Here is a 23,532-nt window from a genome sequence, read left to right as displayed (position 1 = left end):
CGTGTCACCATCCCCGTGTCCCCCTAGTGCTGCCATCCCTGCTGTCCCCGTGTCACCATCCCCTTGTCCCCGTGTCACCATCCCCTTGTCCCCGTGTCGCCATCCCCTTGTCCCCGTGTCACCATCCCCGTGTCCCCCTAGTGCTGCCATCCCCCCTGTCCCCGTGTCACCATCCCCTTGTCCCCGTGTTGCCATCCCCTTGTCCCCGTGTCACCATCCCCGTGTCCCCCTGGTGCTGCCATCCCCTTGTCCCCGTGTCACCATCCCCTTGTCCCCGTGTCGCCATCCCCGTGTCCCCGTGTCGCCATCCCCGCGTGCCCCCAACCCCGTATCTCTTCCGTATCCCTCCTCTCATTCCCCCCGCTCCTCCCCGTGTCCCCACCCCTGTCCCCTTGTCCCCGCCCCGCCATGGCGCCGCTGGCGGACCTGTACCAGGTGTCCATGGCCTACGGGCACTGGCGGGCCGGGCGGCACCGAGCCCCGGCCGCCGCCGAGCTCTTCTTCCGCCGCCCGCCCTTCCGCGGCTCCTTCGCGCTCGGAGCCGGCCTGGCCGAGGGGCTGCGGGGGCTCCGAGCCTTCCGCTTCTCCGCTGCCGGTGCGTGGGGACAGCGCGGGACACGGGGGGAAAGAGAGAGGGTTGGAGGCGACTGTCCCAGTGGGACTTGGAGGGACAAGGGCGCAGGGTGGGACAGGGGAGAGGATGAGGATGGGACGGGAGGAGCGTGGTGGGGAAGGGTGAAAGGGGAGGGAAGGGGGAACAACTCGAGGGGAGGATGAAGGGACGGGAGAAACGTGGGGAAGGGTGAAGGGAAGAAGGGGGAACAACTCGAGGGGAGGATGAAGGGACGGGAGGAGCGTGGTGGGAAAGGGTGAAGGGAAGAAGGGGGAACAACTCGAGGGGAGGATGAAGGGACGGGAGGAGCGTGGTGGGGAAGGGTGAAAGGGGAGGGAAGGGGGAACAACTCGAGGGGAGGATGAAGGGACGGGAGAAACGTGGGGAAGGGTGAAGGGAAGAAGGGGGAACAACTCGAGGGGAGGATGAGGATGGGACGGGAGAAGCGTGGAGAAGGGTGAAGGGGAGGGAAGGGGGAACAACTCGAGGGGAGGATGAGGATGGGACGGGAGAAGCGTGGTGGGGAAGGGTGAAGGGGAGGGAAGGGGGAACAACTCGAGGGGACCGAGGGGAGGATGAGGATGGGACGGGAGAAGCGTGGTGGGGAAGGGTGAAGGGGAGGGAAGAAGGGGGAACAACTCGAGGGGACCGAGGGGAGGCGAGGGGAGGATGAGGATGGGACGGGAGAAGCGTGGGGAAGGGTGAAAGGGGAGGGAAGAAGGGGGAACAACTCGAGGGGACCGAGGGGAGGATGAGGATGGGACGGGAGAAGCGTGGTGGGGAAGGGTGAAGGGGGAGGGAAGGGGGAACAATTCGAGGGGAGGATGAGGATGGGACGGGAGAAGCGTGGTGGGGAAGGGTGAAGGGAAGAAGGGTGAACAACTCGAGGGGAGGATGAAGGGACGGGAGAAACGTGGTGGGGAGCGGTGGTGGGAGAACCTTCCCAGGGAGGCTTTGGAACAAGTCCAGGGGACAGGAGGGGAAAGGGCAGAGGGTGAGGAAGGGACAGCGGGGGAGCGGTGGGAGGGACGCGGGGGAAGGGGGGAAATTCCTCCCGGAGGAGGATGGGGGAACAACTCAAGGAGACTTGGAAGGGATGGGACAGCATCCAGGAGGACTTAACGGGGCAGAGACATCTCTCAGAGGGATCTGGGGATGGGAAACACCCCAGGGGGACCTGGGGAGGACGGGAATCCCTCAAGAGGACTTGAGGGGGACAGCGATGGGACCTGGGGGACTGCGGTGGGGCAGAGGGGACAGCATTTGAGGGGGACTGCGGGGCATCAGGACAACTCAAAGGGACAGGGACATCTCTCGGATGAACTTAGGGAGACCCTGCAGGGGACACAGGTGGACACAAAGAACCCTCAGGGAAACTTGGGGTGACACTGGGACACCCTCCGGAGATGTCCCTCAGAGGGGACTGCGGCCACCCAACCCTGTCGTGCTCCGTGCTGGGGGTGCTGTCACTCACCTGCTGTCACTCACCTGTCCATGGGAGGTTTGGTGTCTCCCCCACCTCCCTGCGAGTCCCTTGTCCCTGGTGTCACCGTGCTGTCCCCACAGACGTGGCGTACCTGCGCTCTGTCCTGCCCAGCACCATAGATGATGCCTTCTTTGACTACCTGGCCACCCTGGACGCCTCCGAGGTGACCGTCAGCGCCATTCCCGAGGGCTCCGTCGTCTTTGCCAGGGTGGGGCCCCCCCTCCATCGTCTTTCCCGACCATCCCAGCTCCCAGACCTCCCTTTTTCCTTGAACCTGGGATCCCCTGGAATTCCAATCCTGCCTTTCCTAGTGCTCCCCCTTTTCCCTGACCCTGGGAGCTCCTGGATCCCCGTTCCCACCTTCCCACCTCCCCAGCCCCTCCCTCCCCCTTTCCTCAATACCATGGACCCCTTGAAACCCCATCCTGGGTGTCTCCACCCCATGACCCCCTTTTCCTTCACACTGGGAACCCCTGGAATCCCTTTCCTGGGCGCAGGGACAATCTGGACCCTCATTCCTGGGCAATAGGATCCCCCTGCACCCCCTTCCCTGGCACTGCAATCCCCTTGTCCCCCCTTTTCCTTCCCCAACATCCCCCTGCAACCCCTTTCCTGACCATCCCACCTCTCCGAGGCCCAAGCCTTGTCTTTTCCTTGACTCTGGGATCCCCTGGACCCTCATTCCTGCCTTTCCCAGCTCCTCCCTGCTCCAGAGGGACTGGGATGTCGCTTCTGTTCCCGCAGGTGCCGTTCCTGCAGGTGAAGGGGCCGCTCCTGGTGGTGCAGCTGCTGGAGACCACCTTGCTGTGCCTGGTCAACTACGCCAGGTATTTTGTGATGGGGATGATGCCAAAGCCCCTGGAAGATGGAGAGAGGCAGGGAAGGGAGTGCAGCACCCCCCAATCCAAAGGGAGATGGGAGGCTGGGGACACCCCACGAGTTCCCTACCGGAATTTAACTGCTGAAATTCTACAAGTTGAATTTAACTACTGGAGGGTGTTCCACTGTTCCTAAGTTTTCCTGAGGGCTTTCCATGTCCAGCCCACCCTGTGGTCTCCTGAAGGGTCTCCATGTCCCTCAGGTTCTCCTGAGAGATGTCCTGGTCCTTTAGGATCTCCCTGTCCCCAAAGTCCCCTTTGGTCAATCTACCTATTTACTGAATCCCACGGTGATCCCGGTGTTATCCAAGCAGGGAGGGTTCTGGAGCCCCTTCCCCTTGGCTGTGCTGGCTGTGTGTGACCTGTCCCCTTTGTCCTCCAGCCTGGTGGCCACCAACGCTGCCAGATTCCGTCTCCTCGCCGGCCCGGACGTGAAGCTGATAGAGATGGGGCTCCGCTGCGCGCAGGGGCCGGACGGAGCCCTGTCGGCATCCAAATATTCCTACATCGGGGGTGAGTCCCACCCCACGGTGCCCGGTGCCACCGTGGCCCTGCCATCACCTGGGTGTCCCCCCTCACAGGCTTCGACTGCACCAGCAACATCCTGGCGGGAAAACTCTACGGAATTCCGGTGCGCGGCACCATCGCCCACTCCTTCATCATGTCCTTCAGGTGCCTGGAGGAGGTGCAGGCGCGGGTGAGCAGGGCCTGGGATGGGCTGGGAATGGGAATGGGGATGAATGGTGGGATAAGGACAGGGGTGGGATGGGGATGGGATAGGGATCTCATGGAGTTGGGGATGTAGAGAGGGATGGGAATGGGTTGGGATGGGATAGGGCTGAGGATTGAGCGGGGTTGGGGATGGGATGTGGATGAAGATGGGATGTGGGTGGAATTGGGATGGGGATAGGGATGGGCAGAAGGAAGTGGGATAGGGATGGGATTTGTACGGAGTTAGGAGTGGAAGGAGATGGGATAGGGATGTGGTGGGAATCGGGGTAAGGTGGGATGGAGATGGGATGAAGATGTGGGATTAGATAAGAGTGGGAATGCAGACAGGGATTAGAGCGGGATGGATGGGGAATGGAACACTCCACCTGTTCCCAAACTCCTGGCACCCTGGATGATGCCACAGGCTGTACAAATCCCATATTCCCAAACTCCTGGCACCTTGTATGATGCCACGGGCTGTACAAATCCCATGCTCCCATACTCCTGGCACCTTGGATGATGCCATGGTCTGTACAAATCCCATATTCCCAAACTCCTGGCACCTCGGATGATGCCATGGGCTGTTCAAATTCCATGTTCCTGAAATCCTGGCACCTTTTCTGTACAAATCCCATGTTCCCGAACTCCTGGCACCTCGGATGATGCCACAGGCTGTACAAATCCCATGCTCCCATACTCCTGGCACCTTGGATGATGCCACGGGCTGTGCAAATCCCATGTTCCTGAAATCTTGGCACCTTGGATGATGCCATGGTCTGTACAAATCCCATATTCCCAAACTCCTGGCACCTTGGATGATACCATGGGCTGTACAAATCCCATGCTCCCAACACTCCTGCCACCTCGGATGATGCCATGGTCTGTGCAAATCCCATATTCCTGAAATCCTGGCACCTCAGATGATGCCACAGGCTGTACAAATCCCATATTCCTGAAATCCTGGCACCTCAGATGATGCCACAGGCTGTACAAATCCCGCATTCCCCTGGCAGGAGCTGCCGCCTCGGGCCGGAGGAGATCCCGTGGATCTGGCAGGCCTGGCCGTGTCCTGGCTGCAGCGGGTTTGTGACCTGCTCCAGACTCCTCTGGGCAAGGCCAACCAGGGCGAGCTGGCCGCCTTCGTGTCCTATGCTGTCACCTTCCCCTGCGACTTCCAGGGATTGCTGGACACCTACTGTGTCAGGAGGTGAGGACTCCAGGACTTTGCCACCGTGGCACAGGGGATGGATTTGTCCCTCCTCGTTGGTGGCCCTTGAAGCAGGAATGTTGGTTGGCACAGGGCTTGGAAATAATGCCGGATCCACCTTGGATCTGTGTCCCAGTTGTCATTAACGCTTTCCCTGCCCGTGCCAGGAGTGGTTTGCCCAATTTCTGTGCCGTGGCCTTGGCACTGCACCAGCTGGGATACCAGGCCATCGGAGTGCGCCTGGACAGTGGGGACCTGGCCCAGCAATCCAAGGAAATCCGGGGAGTGTTCCAAGCCTGTGGAGCTCAGTGAGTCCCACTCCAGCTCTGGGATGGGTGTCACTGATCCCTGTCACCCTCACCTGCACCCAGCCCCTCATCCTGCCAGAATTTGGGAGCCCTCACGGCTCTGGGTACTGCAGGTAGATCCATGGATCCTCCCAAATCCTTCCAGCTTCCAGGTGCCCTGGTTTGGGACCATCCCCATCGCTGTCAGCAACAACATCAGCGAGCAGAGCCTGGAGGAGTTCAGGAGGGAGGTGAGGAACCTGCTGGCATGGCTGGGATGTCACCTGGGTGGTGCTGGCAGGGCTGGGATGTCACCTGGGCTGTCCCTGGTGCTGGCAGGGCTGGGATGTCACCTGGGTGCTGCTGGCATGGCTGGGATGTCACCTGGGCTGTCCTTGGTGCTGGCAGGGCTGGGATGTCACCTGGGTGGTGCTGGCACAGCTGGGATGTCACCTGGGTGGTGCTGGCAGGGCTGGGATGTCACCTGGGTGGTGCTGGCACAGCTGGGATGTCACCTGGTGATGCTGTCCCTGGTGCTGGGCACGGCTGGGATGTCACCTGGGCTGTCCCTGATGCTGGCAAGGCTGGGATGTCACCTGGGTGGTGCTGGCAGGGCTGGGATGTCACCTGGGCTGTCCCTGGTGCTGGGCAGGGCTGGGATGTCACCTGTGTGCTGCTGGCAGGGCTGGGATGTCACCTGGGTGGTGCTGGCAGGGCTGGGATGTCACCTGGTGGTGCTGGCAAGGCTGGGATGTCAGCTGTGTGCTGCTGGCAGGGCTGGGATGTCACCTGGGTGATGCTGGCAGGGCTGGGATGTCACCTGGGTGGTGCTGGCACAGCTGGGATGTCACCTGGGTGGTGCTGGCAGGGCTGGGATGTCACCTGGGCTGTCCCTGGTGCTGGCAGGGCTGGGATGTTGATGGTCTCTGTCTTCTCGGCTGCCTCAGGGGAGCGAGATCGACATGGTCGGCATCGGGACCAACCTGGTGACGTGTCCCCTGCAGCCATCGCTGGGCTGTGTCTACAAGGTAAAGGTGGCAGCCTAAATCCCAAATAATCCAAATCCTCAGCCACTTCCATGGCCGTCCAGCCCTGCTGGAGTCATGGAGTCACAAAAGAATTTGCCTTGGAAGGGGTTTTTGAAGGTCCTCCACCTTCATGGGACATATCCCACTATCCCAGGCTGCTCCAAGCCCCATCCAGCCTGGCCTTGGACACTTTTAGGGATGGGGCAACCACAGATTCTCTGGGAATTCCATTCTAGCCCCTCACCATCCTCACAGGGTGGAATTCCTTCCCAGTATCATCCAGCTTCTGGCAGTGGGAAGCCATTCCTCCTCATCCTGTCCCTCCATCCCTTGTCCCAAATCCGTCTTCAGTTCTCCTGGAGCCCCTTCAGGCACTGAAAGGGGCTCTGAGCTCTCCCTGGAGCCTTCTCCAGGCTGGATATTCCCAGCTTTCCCAGCCTGGCTCCAGAGCAGAGGGGCTCCATCCCTTGGAGCATCTCCATGGCCTCCTTTGGTCCTGTTCCAGCAGCTCCACGTCTTCGTGATGTTGGACCCCAGGGCTGGAGCAGCTCTGCAGGTGTGGCCTCACCTGAGCTGGGCAGAGGGGCAGAATTCCCATTTTCCTGCTGCCCACGCTGTGGGATCAGCCCAGGACACAGGGAAATTCCGGGTGCCAGTGCTGGGTCATGGCCAATTCTTTGCCCACCAGAATCCCCAAGTCCTCCACAGGTGGGAGGAGGCAGAATGCCCAACTTTGGGATGGTTTTAGGGTTTTTTAACTGTCTTTTTTCACTGATTTGCATCAGTTGCCTCCCCAGAGGGGTCACGGGTTCCCTTCCCTTCTCCCACAGCTGGTGGAGGTCAACGGCTCCCCATGCCTGAAGCTCACGGAGGATGAGGAGAAGATGACAATCCCGGGGATGAAGACGATCTATCGGCTCTATGACGCTGCTGGTGAGTCTGGAGACCCTTCCCAGAGTCCTGGCGGCATCTCCTGCTCCATCATTCCGTCCCTGGTGTCCTCCTGGCAGGCCACCCCTTCATGGACCTGATGGCCCTGGAAGAGGAGCCGTCACCCAGCGCGGGGCAGGAGCTGGGGATCCGTGTCCTGGGGCAGCTTGGGGAGACCACCAAGGTCATTCCCACCACCGTGGAGCCCCTCCACCGCACCTACTTCAGGGATGGCCAGGTCAGGGCTGGTCCCATCTCCTCTTCCACTTGAGGATGGATCAAGGGTGGTGGTGGCTTCTGAGATGTGCCAACAAACTCTGGTGCCAGCCCGGATGCGGTGGCTCGTTGGGATTGGCACTGGGTGGTGGCTTCCCACATGGATCTTCCCACATGGACCTCCATCCCTGCAGGTGTGTGAGCCCCTGCCCAGCCTGCCCGAGGTGAGGACCCACGCCCAGGTGTCCCTCAACCTGCTCAGCCCCGCTCACCGCCGGCTCCACGAGCCACAGCCCTACCCGGTATGTCCAGCGCTTCCCACATCCCACTGGCACGCGCCTGGGAATGCCACTGGATTTGGTGGCCTGAGCAAAGCCACCACGGAGCTGCTCCCTGACCCCTCTTGTTCCCATTCCCAGGTGGCCGTGACGGAACGGCTGCACCAGCTCTTCCAGGAACTGAGTCAGGGCAGCCACTGAGGGGGTCCCTGCTCATCCCCAGCTCCTGCTCCGCTCCTTTTTGGGAAGCCCAGGTGCCTCGTTAGGAATTAACAGCTCTAATTTAGGCCTTTCTGCTGCTTGGTGCTAACCCGAGGAACCTGCAGGAACTGGGAGAGGTCCCGGTAGGGAAGCTGGGAACACAGGGATGGGGAAGGCAGAGCTGTCCCTGCATCCCCTGGAAGTGACAGTCCTGTGCTCAGCTTGGTGGCCTTGCCATTCCTGTGCCTTCCTTGGTGGCCCTGCCAGCCTTGTGCCTTATCTTGGTGGCCTTGCCACTCCTGTGCCTTCCTTGGTGGCCCTGCAATCCCTGTGTCCAACTTGGTGGCCCTGCCAGCCTTGTGCCTTCCTTGGTGGCCCTGCAATCCCTGTGTCCAACTTGATGGCCCTGCCAGCCTTGTGCCTTATCTTGGTGGCCATGCCAGCCTTGTTCCTTCCTTGGTGGCCTTGTCATTCCTGTGCCTTCCTTGGTGGCCTTGCCACTCCTGTGCCTTCCTTGGTGGCCCTGCCAGCCTTGTGCCTTATCTTGGTGGCCCTGCCAGCCTTGTTCCTTCCTTGGTGGCCCCGCCACTCCTGTGCCTTCCTTGGTGGCCCTGCAATCCCTGTGTCCAACTTGGTGGCCCTGCCAGCCTTGTGCCTTCCTCGGTGGCTCTGCCATTCCTGTGTCCAACTTGGTGGCCCCGCCACTCCTGTGCCTTCCTTGGTGGCCCTGCCAGCCTTGTGCCTTATCTTGGTGGCCCTGCCATTCCTGTGTCCAACTTGGTGGCCCTGCCAGCCTTGTGCCTTCCTTGGTGGCCCCGCCACTCCTGTGCCTTCCTTGGTGGCCCTGCCAACCTTGTTCCTTCCTTGGTGGCCCTGCCACTCCTGTACCCCACTTGGTGGCCCTGCCAGCTCTGTGCCCTCTGTGGTGGCTTCCCCATCCTGAGGCTCCTTGGTGGCACTAGAACAAAGCCTGGGGTGACACCAGAAGGGTGACGTGGGACACCCATGGGACACCCACGGCCAACAATCTTTGCTTTGGCAATTCTATGCCTCACCTCTGTGGACACATTCCAACTCTTTCCATTCTGGCCAAATTCCCTGGGATGTGGAGGCTGGCTCCAGGTTGATCCCGGCTCCAGGTTGATCCCAGCTCCAGGTTGATCCCAGCTCCAGGCTGATCCCGGCTCCAGGCTGATCCCGGCCCCAGGTTGATCCTGGCTCCAGTGATCCTGGCTCCAGGTTGATCCCGGCCCCAGGTTGATCCCAGCTCCAGGCTGATCCCAGCTCCAGGCTGATCCCGGCCCCAGGTTGATCCTGGCTCCAGTGATCCTGGCTCCAGGTTGAACCCGGCTCCAGGTTGATCCCGGCTCCAAGTTGATCCTGGCCCCAGGTTGATCCCAGCTCCAGGAGGATCCCAGCTCCAGGTTGATCCCGGCCCCAGGTTGATCCCGGCTCCAGGTTGATCCCAGTTCCAGGTTGATCCCAGCTCCAGGCTGATCCCAGCTCTAGGCTGATCCCAGTGCCAGGTTGATCCTGGCTCCAGGTTGATCCCAGCTCCAGGTTGATCCCGGCTCCAGGCTGATCCCAGTGCCAGGTTGATCCCAGCTCCAGGAGGATCCCACTTCCAGGCTGATCCCAGCTCCAGGCTGATCCCAGTGCCAGGTTGATCCCGGCTCCAGGTTGATCCCGGCTCCAGGCTGATCCCAGCTCCAGGAGGATCCCAGTTCCAGGAGGATCCCAGTTCCAGGTTGATCCCGGCTCCAGGCTGATCCCGGCTCCAGGTTGATCCCAGCTCCAGGCTGATCCCGGCTCCAGGTTGATCCCAGCTCCAGGCTGATCCCAGCTCCAGGCTGATCCCAGCTCCAGGTTGATCCCGGCTCCAGGCTGATCCCAGCTCCAGGCTGATCCCAGCTCCAGGTTGATCCCGGCTCCAGGCTGATCCCAGCTCCAGGCTGCCACCTGCACTCTCTAACCCCTGTTCCCACAGGAAATGTGGCTCTAACCCACACTGAGCTTCAGACTAAGCAAAAAATTTAAAATAAAGGCCTTTTCCCACCATGGCTCTGACCCTAATTCCAGTGAAAAATCCTTTGAAGCTCCATGGGGAATGGGAAGGTGAGAGGGAAATCCCCATGGATCAAAGCTGTGACTTTGCTGTCTGTCCTTCTCTCCGTGGTTTGGATCTTGGCAGAAATTACAGGGAAGAAAATTAAGAGTTTAACAAAGGATGACCTGGTGGTCTTGGATTTCTGGGAATTCCAACAGCATTGTATCCCATTTTAAGACAGGAAAAAAAAAACTACAGGAAATCCATGATCCGTTTGCTAAAAATTAGATTTTTTTTTTTTTCTTTTAAGCAAAGCACCAAAGATAAGGAGTCCATAGTACCTGAGTAAAGATTTTCCTGGGTTTTTGGGAGAGGAGAAATGAGGAACAAGGAGAGTGACCCGTGCCAGCATTTGTCACCCTCATGGATAAGATGCAATTCCTGATGTTTAGGAACCATTTTGGTAGGCAGAGAAGCTCCTGGGTGTCTCTGCACTTTCTCCTCAGGTATTTATGGATATTGAGGAGATTTCCTGAGCCTTTTCTTCTCCAGGCTGGGCAATTCCAGCTCCCTCAGCCTCTCCTCATAGGAGATGCTCCAGTCCCTTCATCATCTCTGTGGTTTTTCCTTGGATTTTGTCTCTCACCTAACTGGGGAGCTCCAAACTGGACCCAGTATTCCAGGAATGACCTGTCAGAGCTGAGAAGAGGGAAAAAAATCCCTCCAGAACCTGCTGGCAACACTTGGAAAGCCAGGAAAATCCTAAACCACACATCCCAAGCCACCAGGGCCGATCCAAATATCCAGGCTTTGTTAAAATTACTCCACTCTGCATTAAAGAGGGAGGAAAAACAGCAGGAACGGGGTTAAACCTGCACATCTGGGACTCCTGGCTGCTTTCCTTGAGGTTTTTGTGGAATTTGGGCATCCCACTGACTCAGCTTCCCACTTCAATAGCAGAGAAACCCCAAGTTTAAAAATTTATTTAACTTAAGGAACACCAGTTCCCACCCAAACCCTAAACCCTCCTGCAGAAAATCCCAGAGTGTTTTTTTTTTTTTTTTCTTCTTTTTTTTTGATTCTTGCCCTTGGAATTCTGGTCTTTGACCCCAGAACTTGGAAGTGGATGCAAAGATGGGACAGAAAGTGCTAAAAGTGAGGATCTAACACTGAATCCTGTGCAGACTTGGAAGTGGATGCAAAGATGGGACAGAAAGTGCTAAAAGTGAGGATGTAACACTGAATCCTGTGCAGATTTTGCCAAGAGGAGGAAGCAGCAGGAGCCCAGATGTTGCTCCTCTGCTCCCATCCTCCTCCCAGTTTTGTTCTTGGAAAAAAAATCTGTTTTTAAAGCATAGCTTCAGCTTGGGATGTCTGTGATTGGAAATTAGGGATGGTGGGTAAAAGTGACAGTTTGTGCTGGATAAGGGAAGTGCAGGGAATTGAGGTGAGGAAAATGGATCCTGACCTGATTTTCCTCACTCCACAAATCCAGGTGAGGATGTCTTAGGAAAGGTTGTGGTTTCCTGGTAAACCTGTGGATAATTCCTTGTGTTTTGAATTCTGCTGGTCCCCAGCTTTGGAGGGAAAGGATGGCAGGGAAACAAAGATGTGGGGATGCTCCAGCTGCAGAGTACCCAGAGAGGGAAAATTATGGAATGTGGGGAATGAGAACGAATTTGAGCATCAATAACTCCACGTCCAGCTGAGCCCAACGCCCAACCACCACTGGATAAAGCCAGGATTTAACAAACCCAGCCTGTCTTGGATAATTTGACACCAAGAGAGGCGAGAAGAGGCAGCTCAGAGCATCCAGGCTTGGCTGCTTCCAGTTCCATCCTTCTGGGATGATCCAAGCTCCCATTGCTGACGGTGTCACTTGTAAAGTGCCATTTTCCTGCTCTGGTACAGGTACATGTAGGCGTCACAAAAGAGGCGTTTGGCCACCCCATCCATGTCCCGAGGCTGCTCCAGGGCCAGCACAGCCAGGGGCAAGTCCAGGTATTTGGCAACTTCCGGGCACAGCGTCACCGTGGGGATGTTGAAGCCGTTTTCACCACCTAAGGTGGGAAGGAGGAGAAAAATCCCAAACCAGATCCCAAAGGGATGAGTTCCCACAGCTCCAGCAGATGCCAGCACACTCAAGAGTCATGCAGAGCCTCAGCTGGGAGATGTGGAAGCCAAAAGCATTGGAAGAGGCTGGATGAGGAGAGATCATTCAACCTAGAGGGGCTCCAGGAGAGCTGGAGAGGGATTTTGGACAAAATGTGGAGGGACAGGACGCAGGGAATGGCCTCCCACTGCCGGAGGGCAGGGATAGATGGGATTTTGGGAAGGAATTCTTCCTTGTGAGGGTGGTGAGGAGCTGGAATGGAATTTCCAGAGGAGCTGCCCCATCACTGGAATTGTCCAAGTCCAGGCTGGATGAGGCTTGGAGCAGCCTGGGATAGTGGAAGGTGCCCATGGCAGAGGGGTTGGAACTGGATGAGTTTTAAGGTCCAATCCAAACCATTCCACGATTCTGCAATAAAAGCACACTGGGGAAGGACAGGAGAAGCAATCTGTGCCCACAGGCTGAGCCAGCTGGGATAAGATCCCAAATCCCTTTTGTTTGACCACAACCAGCAGCTGGAAGCACCTGGAAAAACTCCCACCTGCTTGGCTCGGCCCCTCTGGATTGGATCCTAATGAAAGGAAAGCCAAATCCAGAGAAAGCCTAAATAGGGGAGCTTGAGAGGAAAAGGTGGACTGAGCAGGCCTTGGCAGCTTCCCACATCCCATTCCCACGTCCCATTCCCGTTCCCTCACCGTGCCGGTCGGCCATGCTGTCGAAGAACATCCAGTGCTCGTTGGCAGGGCCGTACTTCACGAAGGACACGTAGTGACTGGTCTCGATGCAGAGCACTGCAAACAGCTCCAGCTTCTCCCGTGGCACCTGCTGGCAGCCCCGGGCGCTCCAGCTCTGGAATTCCTCTGGAATGTGCAGCCTCCTGGGTTTGTGCACTTTGCGGCGGCGATGGGAGTGAACCTGAGGAGAGGGAGAGGGGACACGGGGGGGTGGCATTGGCAGAACTGACCCTGGCCTGCCAGGAAGTGGGGGCAGAGGTCAGATTCCCAATTGATTCCCTGCTGGTGTGATTCCCCCGTGCTCCCTGCTCGCCTGGGAATGGCGCTGTGGGAGCAGCCTGGCAGCAGGAAGCTGAGATGGGAGCTTGCCACCCTGCAAGAGGCACAAACTGTGGGAATGCTGATGGAGAAGCAGCAGGGAGGGACCAGCACTCGGTTCCCGCAGGGATTACACCTTATTTATGGAACAGGCTGTCCAGGGAAGCTGTGGATGTCCCATCCCTGGAATTGTCCAAGGCCAGGTAGGACAGAGCTTGGAGCAACCCGGGGTAGTGAGCAGCATCCAGGGGGTGGAACTGGAATGAGCTTCAAGATCCTTTCCAATCCAAATTTTTCCATTATTCCATTATTATTCAGGCTCTGTGTAAGCAGAGTTTTCACCACCTCTGTCTCCCGGTTGGAATGACCCTCAGGAAATGGCTGAGCAGCTGCAGAGACAGCCAGGGGAACTGTGGGGATTTTGGGAGCTTCCAAGGTGGATTTTGGGAATAGCCATGGAATACCTGTCTGGAGCAGGAGCTGCAGAACTGCTTCAGGCCCCTGGCTGCAAACACCTTGTCCTTGAAGCACTCCGAGCATTCCAGAGTGGCAACATCTCCACACAGGCAGCATTCCCTGGGACCTGCCAGGGAAACAGAGCTCAGAGGGGGAGTTTCTCCTCCAGATCCCACCCAAAATCCAGCTTGTCCTGCCAAAACTGGGACTCCAGGAAGAAGAATGCCACCCCAGAGAACCCAGAGCTGGTTGCTCACAGCCCATTGTCCATCACTCACTGTCCAGCAGCAGATCTGTTATATCCAGCTCCAAAGAAGGGATGATTTTGCTGAACATTTTATATTCCTTCCCAAAACGTGGCATTTGGATAATGAAGCAAGATGGGATCTGGGGAAAAAAAGAAAAAAAAAAAAGTGTGGGGAAAGGAGTCACCCTGCCAGAAGAGCCAAATCCCAGAGATTTTTTTGCTGTCATTATTCACAGGACAAAAGGGAAACAGGAATAGCAGAGGCCTTTTCTTAAGTCATGGATTCAGTGTTGGATATAAAACATCCAAGGCCTCACAGGTATTTTGGGAAGCAAGAAAAGCAGGAAAGCAGAAGGAAACTGGACTCACCTCCACCAGCTTCAGATCTGAGGAGAGGAAGGAGCGTTCCACCAACTGCTGTACGTCGGGAACCACCAGATCCTCCTGTTTATCCATAAATATCTGGTAGCAGTAACATTCCTGCTCCTTCTGGCCTCCTGACCTGCAAGGAGAGCTCATGGGATTGGGGACGTGGTGACACAAAAATTGGACTTTTCCCAAAGTTTGTCCTGGGAGAGCTCCCGGGCTCAAGGCACCGAGGGTGGTTTGGTGCAACACAAAGCCCTTTTTCCACCCAAAAATACCAAATCTATGCCAGGGGAGCAGTAGATAAGTAGGAATTTTGGCCTCATTATCCCTTCGGAGCAGCATTCCATTTCCCCTCGATATAAATCCAACAGATAATTTGGTATTAGTAAATGAAGTATTTAAATTGACGAACGGATGCTTCCATGAAGGATTAATTAAAAAACGCATCCAAAAAGCCAAATTCAAGGTGAGTGGCGTGCAGATCTCCCACAATCCCTAAAGAAAGCAGGGAAAGGATTTCCTTGGGATGACCCCGTGCAGGGGAGCTGCAGCACAGAGTCCTCTTTGTGCTCGGCCTTTCCCAGCACTCCACGATCCACGGCTCGAGCGGCGGCTCCACAAAGGAGCACAGAAATCCAACAATTCCCTTTCTGTGCTCACAAACAGCACAGTTATTTTTGGCTTCCTCCAGCTTCTCATCCTCTTTGTAGAGTCCCCAAAAAACTGGGACTGCATCCACAGGCTGCCTGTTTTGAGAGGCTGCGGGAGCCGAGCCAGCTTGGCAGCCTGGACACATCCCAAATCCATCCAAAGGCTGTTGGATACCACTGGATCTGCCCTAAAGTTGGGCATCACCTTTCCCAAACCCCTTCTGGCTCTCCCTGAGGAAGGCACAAGGTTTTTATCCCAATTTTCTGAAGGCAGCACCCTCCAGGGAGGAATAAGAAGTGTCTTTTCCCAGATGGGAAGATCACAACAAGCAGGATCAGAGTCTGTTCCTAAGGAGCTGCGGAAAAACTCAGAGCTGTGATTCCAAAAAACTTTGGTAGAAAGGGATAAGTGACCCCCATCCGCCCAGGGATTCTGAGGTGGAGAATTAATGAGCCTGGCCCTGGGAATTGTATCCCTCAGCTGTGGAAACTTACTGGAGTTTCAAAAGTGGCTCAATTCCCAGGATCTGCTGCATTATGAGATTGAGGAACTCCTCAGGATCTGGAAAGGGAGAGGAAAGGATGGAGCAGACCACACCAGGAACTGCCTTCTCCCACTGCATCCCAGGGCTGCCAGGTAAACATGAGCCAGCGTTCCAGGGGCCTGGAATTTTCTCTTCAGGTTAGGGGACAATTGGGATAAAGGCTGAGTGTTGCCCTGATTTTTAAAAGCATTAACTTTTCTTTTATAGTTCTTTTGAAAGTTTTAAAGTTTTCATAAAACTTCTTTAGCCTTCTGATAATGTTTACATATTTCTACTAGAGTTCTCACGCACTGTTCATGTAAATAATGATTGTTTTACATTCTTTGTGAGAAGAGAGAATTAACAGACTGTTAGTTTGACCAGTGTGGTTGGAGAGGTGGTAATTTCATCCTCCAATCCACTGTCACTTTTGGAATTCTATATATTGCGAGATCAGAAATAAGATTAAGTCTTTTTCTCTTTTAAACTTACCAAGCTTCTGTGTACTAATTTCCTGTCCAATAACAACAGCTGAGAGCGCGTGGCTAAGGCACAAATCCCAAAAGGAACATGGAAAATGCCAAGCAGCCTTCAGAGACTGCATTTCCATGGAATTCCAGGATGGTTTGGGTGGGAAAGGACCTTCAAGGTCATGGAATTACAGCCACTGCCATGGAAAGGAAACCTTCCACTTTGTCACATTGCTCCAAGCCTCACCCAACCTGGACTTGAATAATTCCAGGGATGGGGCAGCCACAGCTTCTCTGGGAATTCTATCCTAGCTCCTCACCACCGTCACAAGGAAGAATTCCTTCCCAAAATCCCATCTAACCCGGCCCTCTGGCAGTGGGAAGCCATTCCCTGTGTCCTGTCCCTCCATCCCTTGTCCCATGTCCCTCTCCAGCTCTCCTAGGCTCTGGAAGAGGCACTGAGGGTACAGAAAGGTTTAAAAGCTGAAAGAATTCTACAAGTGAATTTTGACACCAATTAACATCAGCACCTAATTAAAGCACATTCCTGGGAGAAGCAGAAAGGGAAGTTGCCAGCTGGGGCCTGGATGAGGCACAACACAGGGAAGCAGGTGGGGAAAGGCCCCAGGGAGCTCCTTACCTTTCTCAGCATTGGTAAAGCTGGAGCACTGGCCCTTGTCCGTGAGCTGCTCCCGGAGGTGCATCACACTGCTGGCCCTGACAAAGCCAGTCCTGGGAACAACAACCAGCTGCAGGTGAGGGAAATCATGGAATGGCTGGGCTTGGAAGGGATCTTCATCCAGTTCAACCCCCTGTCATGGGCAGCGGTGCCACCAACGAGAGCGGGTTGCTCCAAGCCCCATCCAGCCTGGCTTGGGACACTTCCAGGGATGGGGCAGCCACAGCTTCTCTGGGAATTCCATTCCAGCCCCTCACCAATCTCACACAGAAAATTCCTTCCCAATATCCCAATATCCCATCTCAATCCACAGCTCTGTCAGTTTAAAACCATTCCTCCTTGTCCTGAGCACCTTTGGATGTGGCTGCCAGGTTTCCCTCGGTGCCAGGCACCACCTTTAAAGCAGCAGGGAAGGAGTGAAGGCAAAATGGGACAAATCCCAGCATTCCCTACACTCACCTACGGAGGGGATTGACAATCTCATCCCGCAGAATTCCCTGGACATTCCTGTCACACAGTGGGAAGGGCATGAAGAGCATGGAGTCCAGCACGGAGGTACAGGAGAAGAGGCTGTGGGAAGAGTGGGATGGGCTTGAGTTTGAGGGCTTGGAAACAACAGCTGGAACCAAAACGTGGTGGCTGGTGATAGTCAATGGCTTTGATGCCCAACAATCCATGCATGGAATCACAGGGAGGTGAGGGAAGCACATCTGCACAGTAAAGCACATCTGGAACAATGAAGACTGGGATAAAGCAAGGGAACAGCTCAGGGAGAAGGAAATTCCTACTTTGCAGCCAAAACTGCTCAGGGAAGGGCACCACTGAGTCTTTTCCTCTCCAAGCAGGGAAGCTGGGACCTCCTGGGTGGGTTCTTTGGAATGATTCCAGCCAGAACTTCCAGGGACAGAGTCAGCACAGTCCAAATCCAGAAAACTACGAGCTCTCAGCAAACCCAAATGACAGACACAGGGGTCTTCAGGGCTGAAAAACCTGCTGGATTTGGGGAGGAGATCAAAAAGCAGCCTGGAGGTTGCACGTCCACACAGTTACATCCTGCTTTGCACCAGGTAAACTTCCAGCCACCTTGGAAATCCAGGGAAGTGCTGCAATTTAGGGCTTAGCTTAATTAAAAAGCCATTCATTTCAGGAACCTGCACCACCCAAGCAGGTCCTTACCTGAAGAGAGCTGCATCCATGTAGCAGGAATTACAGTGGCCTTGGATGCCCTTCATCCGCCCTTGGAGAACACGGACTGCTGCCTCATTCCTGAGGGGAGGAAAACTCTCTGGACCCTCTGGAAGAACTTCTTGTCCTCCTGCAAGAAAAGGAATTGCCTTCACCTTCTCATCTGAGTCAGCTCTGCCCTTCCTTGATACCTCAAAACTCTGAGGTGAGTCTCCAACTGTCAGACCTGAGGTGGCTTCTGATGAATCACAATCTTTCAGACTTGAGGGATATTCCCTAAGGAATCATTTAGGTTGGAAAAGACCTCTAGGATTGAGTCCAGCTGTTAATCCAGCCGAAGATGTGGTGTGGGATAAAGACCAAAAAACCAACGCTCGAAGGAAAGGAAGAAATGCTGCCCAATGTGTTTCCACATCCTTTCCCCAGCACGGTTTTCCTGCTTCCCAGGGGACTCACTGTAATCCCCGAGGGAGAGGTCGGAGCTGGGAAAGCTCTGGAAGCGCACGTCGGGCTGGCAGGAGTTCAGCCTCACGAAGATCCCACGCTTTGGGGCGCAGTGGAAGTAGGACTTGCCCAGCCACTCTCCAGCTGTGACCCCCTTGTCTTCATCCTGGGAAAACAGCACCGGAGACGAGCCTGAGAGTGGGATTTATGGAATTATGGTTGGAAAAGAGGTCTGAGATCCAGTCTAGCTATGCAATGCTGCTGAGGCCACCAGGAGATTGTGTCCCCAAAGTGCCACATCCACAGGGATGGGGACCTCACCCCTGCCCTGAGCAGCTGTGCTAGGGCTGGACAACCCCATCCATAAAGGAACTTTCCCAATATCCAACCTAAACACCTACTGGAGCAGTTTGAGGCTGTTTCCTGTTGTTCTGTCCCTTGTCCCCTAGGAGCAGAGCCCAATTCCCACCTGGCCCCACCTCCTGTTAGGGAATTGTAGGGATCCAGGTGGTTCTCCCTGAGCTTCCATTTCCCCAGGATGAGCCCTCCCAGCTGCTCCAGACCCTTCCCAGCTCCATTCCAGCCCCTCAATACCCTGTACCTGGGGATCCCAAAATTCCACCCTCCATATTCAGCCACTGCCACCAGCACCCCCAGGCCCTTTCCCAGCATTCCAGCCTCACCAGTTCCACTCCAGCCATTTTGTCCTTGATTTGGGGCAGGAAGCCCAGCCAGCGGATGATTCCTGAAACTTGATTCCCTTTGTCCAAGGTAATCTGGACCATGGAATTCACTTCCAAGGGTGAATTCCCACCTTCCCCCTCCTCGCTGCTCTCGCTGATCTCTCGTTTCATTGGGTTTGGTTTCCCAAAGCCCGCGTCGGAGTTGAATGTTGGGAAAAAACCTGATGGGCAACAGGAAACATCAGGAGAGCTGGGAATTGGATCCTCTGGATCGAATTCCAGGTCTAGGTTGGAAATTCCAGGCTACACGCACAAGCAGGAAGCTGAGCACCAGGGACACAAGGTGTAATTCCCAGTGTGTCCAAGCTGGTCTGATGGGATGACAGGGAATGATCCTGCTCCTTCTTTCCCTGCTCAAAGCTTCACATTCCAATCTCCTGCCCTTCCCAGGCTACCGGAGTGGCAGCAGGGGGGTTATTTCCTAATTTTTCTACTAATTCCTTGCCTTGTCTAACAGTTCCTACCATTGCTGCTGGCACCTGAGACTTTCCCACCAGGATGAAGCTCCTGCTCCATCTTTTACAGCTGAATTAAAGACTTTTTAACCAATGGTCCCTTTTCCCTGAGGGAATTCTCTGCTACCATCAGCCTCTCCTTCCTGACAAACGGGATTCAGCTTTAGGTTTGTGTGGAACTTGATATTTTCCCATAAATCCCAGTCCATTAAGACAAGCTGTAGGTTTCTATTGGAATTTCAGCTCCTCAGTACCCTGCAGAGACGAAATAAATTCCAAATTCCCTCAGAACGGGATCAGGGGAGACATCCAAACATCACCTACTTTGCAAGCTCTCCTTCACAACAGATTCCATGGGGATTTCCCTGAAAATGTCAGTCGTTCCTTCTTCTTCCTGAAAGAAGCGAAAAAATCCATCAGCTAGGGAAAAAGCCATTAGCTCAACCCTGGAATATGAAGGATTTTTTTAAAAGAAGCCAGGAAAGTTTGCACAGAACCTCACGTCCCTTTTGGATATTCCTTCTTTTTCACATCCAACCATAATGTGATTTTTTTTTTCCCTCTTTAAAATCCCAAGAAAACCCCATGGAAAAGCTGCTCTTACCGGGCAAACCTTCACGAACCACTGGCTCCCTTCCCTGTAAACTGCCATGGCAATTCCTTTGGTGGGGATCTCATCCACGAGGAAGCTGACGGCATCTCCCACTTTCACGGGAACCACCTCCTCCGTGTCCTGCTTTCCCAGCTTCTGCTTCCCATAATCGTTGCCTGATGTGGGAATAAACTGGATTTTGCTGAAGGGCAGGAAGACCCCACAGTTCCTCTTGCACTTGAAGTACTCGGTGCCGTGGTAGGACCCGTCGCTTCTCCCTCTGTTTTCCCCCTCTCCCTGAAAACACACCAGGAAGGGACGTCACACACAGAAATTCCATGGAAAAACGAGGAATTCGCCGCTTTGGGGCCCTCCTTACCTGCAATTCCACCCCGAAAAACACCGGAGTCAGCACAGCCAAGCTGGGCTTGTAGATGCTCCCGACGTAGCGCACGACTCCCGGGAAAAATTCCCTCTCCACCTCCACCATGACGTTTTGACCCGGCACGGCTCGGAGAGCTCCTTCCAGGCTCAGCCTCTCCAGGAAAAATTCCAAGCGCTCGCTGTGGCTCCCGATGGCCAGGAGGAATCTGGCAGCCTCCTGGTGCAGGGGCTGCAGGATTTCCAGGTTGATGGTGACCGTGGAGCTGTCGTCCAGCATGACGACCTTCAGGAAGCAAGCTGGAGGCCCATCCTCGGAAAAATTCCGCAGGTAGCTCCTCTCGCTGCAGAAGCACAAATTCCCAGCTTGGAAGTATTTGCTTCCATAGGCACAGTCCTCTGTCAGGATGTAGAAACAATTCCTGTCCGCTGCTGGAGGCGGGAGGTTGGACATGGCAGATTCCCCTGGGTTGGGAGAGCCACAGAAATGGAGATTTGTGAGCGCTGGAGAAGAATTCCCAGAAAATCCGGGGTTGGAAGAGGTTTTGGATCCAACCCCGCGCTCAAAGCCTCGCCCAGCTGAGTTTGAACAACTCCCAAATCTTCCCTGCACCCCTTTTTCCAGGTGTTTAATCACCCTGCTGGTGATTCAAATTCCATCTAATTCCCACATTCCTGCTCATCCCTGCGTTTCCACGGGAAAAGTTCAGCTCTGCTTTCTCCACTAAACACTCCCGGGATGAGGTTGTACAGGAAAAAAAAAAGATGGAATGGTTTGGGTTGGGAGGAACCTTAAAGATCATCTCATTCCCCTATCCCAGGTTGCTCCAAGCTCCATTCAGCCACACCTGGAAAAATTCCAGGGATGGGGAGGCTGCTCCATCCAGCCACACCTGGAATAATTCCAGGGATGGGGAGGCTGCTCCATCCAACCACACCTGGAATAATTCCAGGGATGGGGAGGCTGCTCCATCCAACCACACCTGGAATAATTCCAGGGATGGGGAGGCTGCTCCATCCAGCCACACCTGGAATAATTCCAGGGATGGGGAGGCTGCTCCATCCAGCCACACCTGGAATAATTCCAGGGATGGAGAGGCTGCTCCATCCAGCCACACCTGGAATAATTCCAGGGATGGAGAGGCTGCTCCAGCTGGTCCAACCTGTTCTGACACTGTCCAGCCTCATTAAATCCCACATTTTCCTTCTTTACTCACGGAAGCGAGGCAAAGGATCAATCCTGCCTTTTAAAATTCCTTGGAAAAGGGATTCCCGCTCCTCTGGAGTCGCTACAGCTCATGAATATTCATTAATATTTTGAATATTCATTCAAAAGATGCAACTCACCCACTAAGGTAGCAAAGATCTCCAGCGTTCCTAGCAAATATTTATTTATTATATAATTCATGTTAAAAGAAATGCAAGTGTTTGGAAGCGGGAATATATTTTAGTGCTCATTTTTACTTCAATTCTGACAAGTGAAAATTCCTGTTGTTAAAATTCCAGTAGGTTAATCTGACTGGTGGAATTCCAGCTAAATTCCACTGGTGACATTCTATATTTAAATTCCAGCAATCATTAAAATCCAGTCATCGAATTCCACTTTTTATCCTCCTCTATCTCCTTTGACGGAAAATCAGGATCCAAAATTTTTGTTTCAACATGAAGAAAGGGTGAATAAAAAACAGATTTTAAAAAACCATTTTCCTCACTAAAAACCCAAAATAAATTGATTTTTTTTTTCTCATGAAATTCCCAATAATAAACTACTTAATTAACCAAAATCCCAAGAATAAATTTTCCCATAAAAATAACCAAGAACAGACATTCCTCATCAAGGCCATTTTCCTCATGAAAGCTCCAGAACAAACCACTTCCCTCATCAAAACCACATAAATAAACAATTTTCCTCATAACAAGGAACACATAAACACATTTTTATCACAAAACCTGCAAGACTAAACATTTTTCCTCATCAAAAAGCAAGAATAAACCATTTTATTTATCAAACCCCAAGAATAAACAATTTTCTTCATCAGGATCCTACAAGAATAAATAATTTTCCGCGTAAAAAACCCATAAATAAACAATTTTCTTCCTTAAAAGCCAAAAATGCAATTTTTTTTTCTCAAGAAAAACGCAAAAATAAGCCACCTTCCTCATCCAAAACTACGAATAAATCATGTTCCTCATTTTTTAAAAAAACAAAACTATTTTCTTTTCCTCATCAAAACGCCGGAATAGACCCTTTTTCTCATTAAAAACAAACAGAGAACGAACAATTTCATTCGCCAAACCCCAAGAACAAATAACTCTCCTCACAAAAATAAACAAGAATAAACTAACGTTGCTCACCAACACCGCCAAACAAACCATTCCCCCTCGCAGAAACACAGCAATAAACCCTTTCCCTCAGCAAACCCAAGCGTAACCCGGGTGTTTAAACCAGAATATTCCCAATTTTTTTCCCGGTTTATGGGAATAAATCCCCGCTCCCAGGGCTCGACCCCTCCCCTCTCCCCTCACCGTCTGCGCCGCCGCTCCGGCCCCGCCACTTCCGCGTCCGAGCGCGCGCGCGGCCCGCCAGCCAATAGGGAGCGGCGGGGAGAGGAGGAGGACCAATAGGAGAGAGGGGGCGGGATTACAAGGAGGGAAAGTGGGCGTGGCTAAGAAGAGGCCACGCCCCCTCTCAGCCGGGCTGGGGGGAAGGCGGGAAATGCGTGAGGGGCGATTCCATGGACCCAAATCCCTTGGAATTCGCGGGTGTTTCCATGGTCCCAAAGCCCTGTGGATCCCTGAATCTGCATCCCCATGGACCCAAGTCCCTGTGTATCCGGGGTGTGTGTCCCCATGGACCCAAATCCCAGTGGATTAGTGTCTATCAAAATGGACCCAAATTCTAGTGGGTTCACATGTGATTCCATGGACCCAAATCCCTTGGAATTCGTGTGTGTTTCCACGGTCCCAAAGCCCTATGGATCCCTGAATCTGCATCCCCATGGATCCAAGTCCCTGTGTATCTGGGGTGTGTCCCCATGGACCCAAAAACCCATGGATTCACATGGGTTTCCATGAACCCAAATCCCTTGGAATTCACGGGTGTTTCCATGGCCCCAAAGCCTTGTGGATCCTGGTGTGTGTGTCCTCATGGATCCAAGTCCCTGTGTATCCGGGGTGTGTGTCCCCATGGACCCAAATCCCACTGGATTCCCATGTGATTCCATGGACCCAAATCCCTTGGAATTTGCATGTGTTTCCACAGTCCCAAAGCCCTATGGATCCCTGAATCT

At 54.2% G+C, this 23,532-nt stretch overlaps 2 protein-coding genes across 36 annotated transcripts; one reads left to right on the top strand and one right to left on the bottom strand.

Moving 5' to 3' along the window:
• Positions 1-380: 380 nt before the first annotated feature.
• Positions 381-9,895, top strand: NAPRT (nicotinate phosphoribosyltransferase). 30 transcript variants are annotated; one of them, XR_014953161.1, is made up of 16 exons: positions 381-595; positions 2,180-2,307; positions 2,844-2,926; positions 3,360-3,490; positions 3,559-3,674; positions 4,702-4,895; positions 5,063-5,203; positions 5,349-5,433; positions 6,130-6,210; positions 7,041-7,143; positions 7,221-7,378; positions 7,551-7,658; positions 7,776-8,991; positions 9,092-9,142; positions 9,260-9,310; positions 9,379-9,895. XR_014953161.1 is itself a non-coding variant. In XM_077781784.2 (13 exons), the coding sequence occupies exons 1-13, from the start codon at positions 409-411 to the stop codon at positions 7,833-7,835; spliced, it is 1,530 nt and encodes a 509-aa protein (XP_077637910.1). In that variant the 5' UTR covers positions 381-408; the 3' UTR covers positions 7,836-9,895. The 30 variants fall into 30 exon arrangements, 2 of the variants coding, with proteins under 2 accessions (XP_077637910.1, XP_077637908.1); XR_014953167.1 differs by lacking the exon at positions 9,092-9,142 and having other exon boundaries at positions 7,776-9,042; positions 9,277-9,293; positions 9,362-9,395; positions 9,617-9,895; XR_014953166.1 differs by having other exon boundaries at positions 7,776-9,142; positions 9,260-9,293; positions 9,566-9,582; positions 9,617-9,895.
• On the bottom strand, positions 3,485-22,860 carry LOC110475163 (ubiquitin carboxyl-terminal hydrolase CYLD). Of its 6 annotated transcripts, none has more exons than XM_085572654.1 (15): positions 21,590-22,760; positions 20,241-20,707; positions 19,874-20,158; positions 19,594-19,663; positions 18,755-18,975; positions 18,084-18,237; positions 17,619-17,757; positions 16,902-17,012; positions 16,404-16,495; positions 15,265-15,331; positions 14,120-14,252; positions 13,782-13,890; positions 13,512-13,630; positions 12,691-12,910; positions 3,485-3,653 (listed from the first exon to the last, which is right to left on the bottom strand). In XM_085572654.1, exons 1-15 carry the CDS (start codon positions 21,648-21,650, stop codon positions 3,646-3,648), a joined length of 2,256 nt encoding a protein of 751 aa, XP_085428780.1. In that variant the 5' UTR covers positions 21,651-22,760; the 3' UTR covers positions 3,485-3,645. The 6 variants fall into 6 exon arrangements, with proteins under 6 accessions (XP_085428780.1, XP_021394761.2, XP_085428778.1 ...); XM_021539086.4 differs by lacking the exons at positions 3,485-3,653; positions 21,590-22,760 and adding exons at positions 10,152-11,942; positions 22,769-22,860; XM_085572652.1 differs by lacking the exon at positions 3,485-3,653 and adding an exon at positions 10,152-11,942 and having other exon boundaries at positions 22,598-22,775.
• Positions 22,861-23,532: the final 672 nt, after the last annotated feature.

The sequence above is a fragment of the Lonchura striata genome, chromosome 2 (assembly GCF_050655825.1).
Source record: "Lonchura striata isolate lonStrDom1 chromosome 2, ASM5065582v1, whole genome shotgun sequence".
NCBI lineage: Eukaryota > Metazoa > Chordata > Aves > Passeriformes > Estrildidae > Lonchura > Lonchura striata.
This window is presented reverse-complemented; position numbering and strand designations above follow the sequence as displayed.

Bases quoted from the DNA above. Each gene is read 5' to 3' on its own strand.
- NAPRT (XM_077781782.2), top strand. From the start codon at position 409: ATGGCGCCGCTGGCGGACCTGTACCAGGTGTCCATGGCCTACGGGCAC. The intron at 3,675-4,701 runs GTGAGCAGGGCC...TTCCCCTGGCAG, and splicing joins TGGAGGAGGTGCAGGCGCGG to GAGCTGCCGCCTCGGGCCGG. The intron at 7,659-7,775 runs GTATGTCCAGCG...TCCCATTCCCAG, and splicing joins ACGAGCCACAGCCCTACCCG to GTGGCCGTGACGGAACGGCT.
- LOC110475163 (XM_085572649.1), bottom strand. From the start codon at position 21,650: ATGAATTATATAATAAATAAATATTTGCTAGGAACGCTGGAGATCTTT. The intron at 18,238-18,754 runs GTGAGGCTGGAA...CTGTTTTCCCAG, and splicing joins AAATGGCTGGAGTGGAACTG to GATGAAGACAAGGGGGTCAC. The intron at 15,332-16,403 runs GTAAGGAGCTCC...CTCCCTTTCCAG, and splicing joins CTTTACCAATGCTGAGAAAG to ATCCTGAGGAGTTCCTCAAT.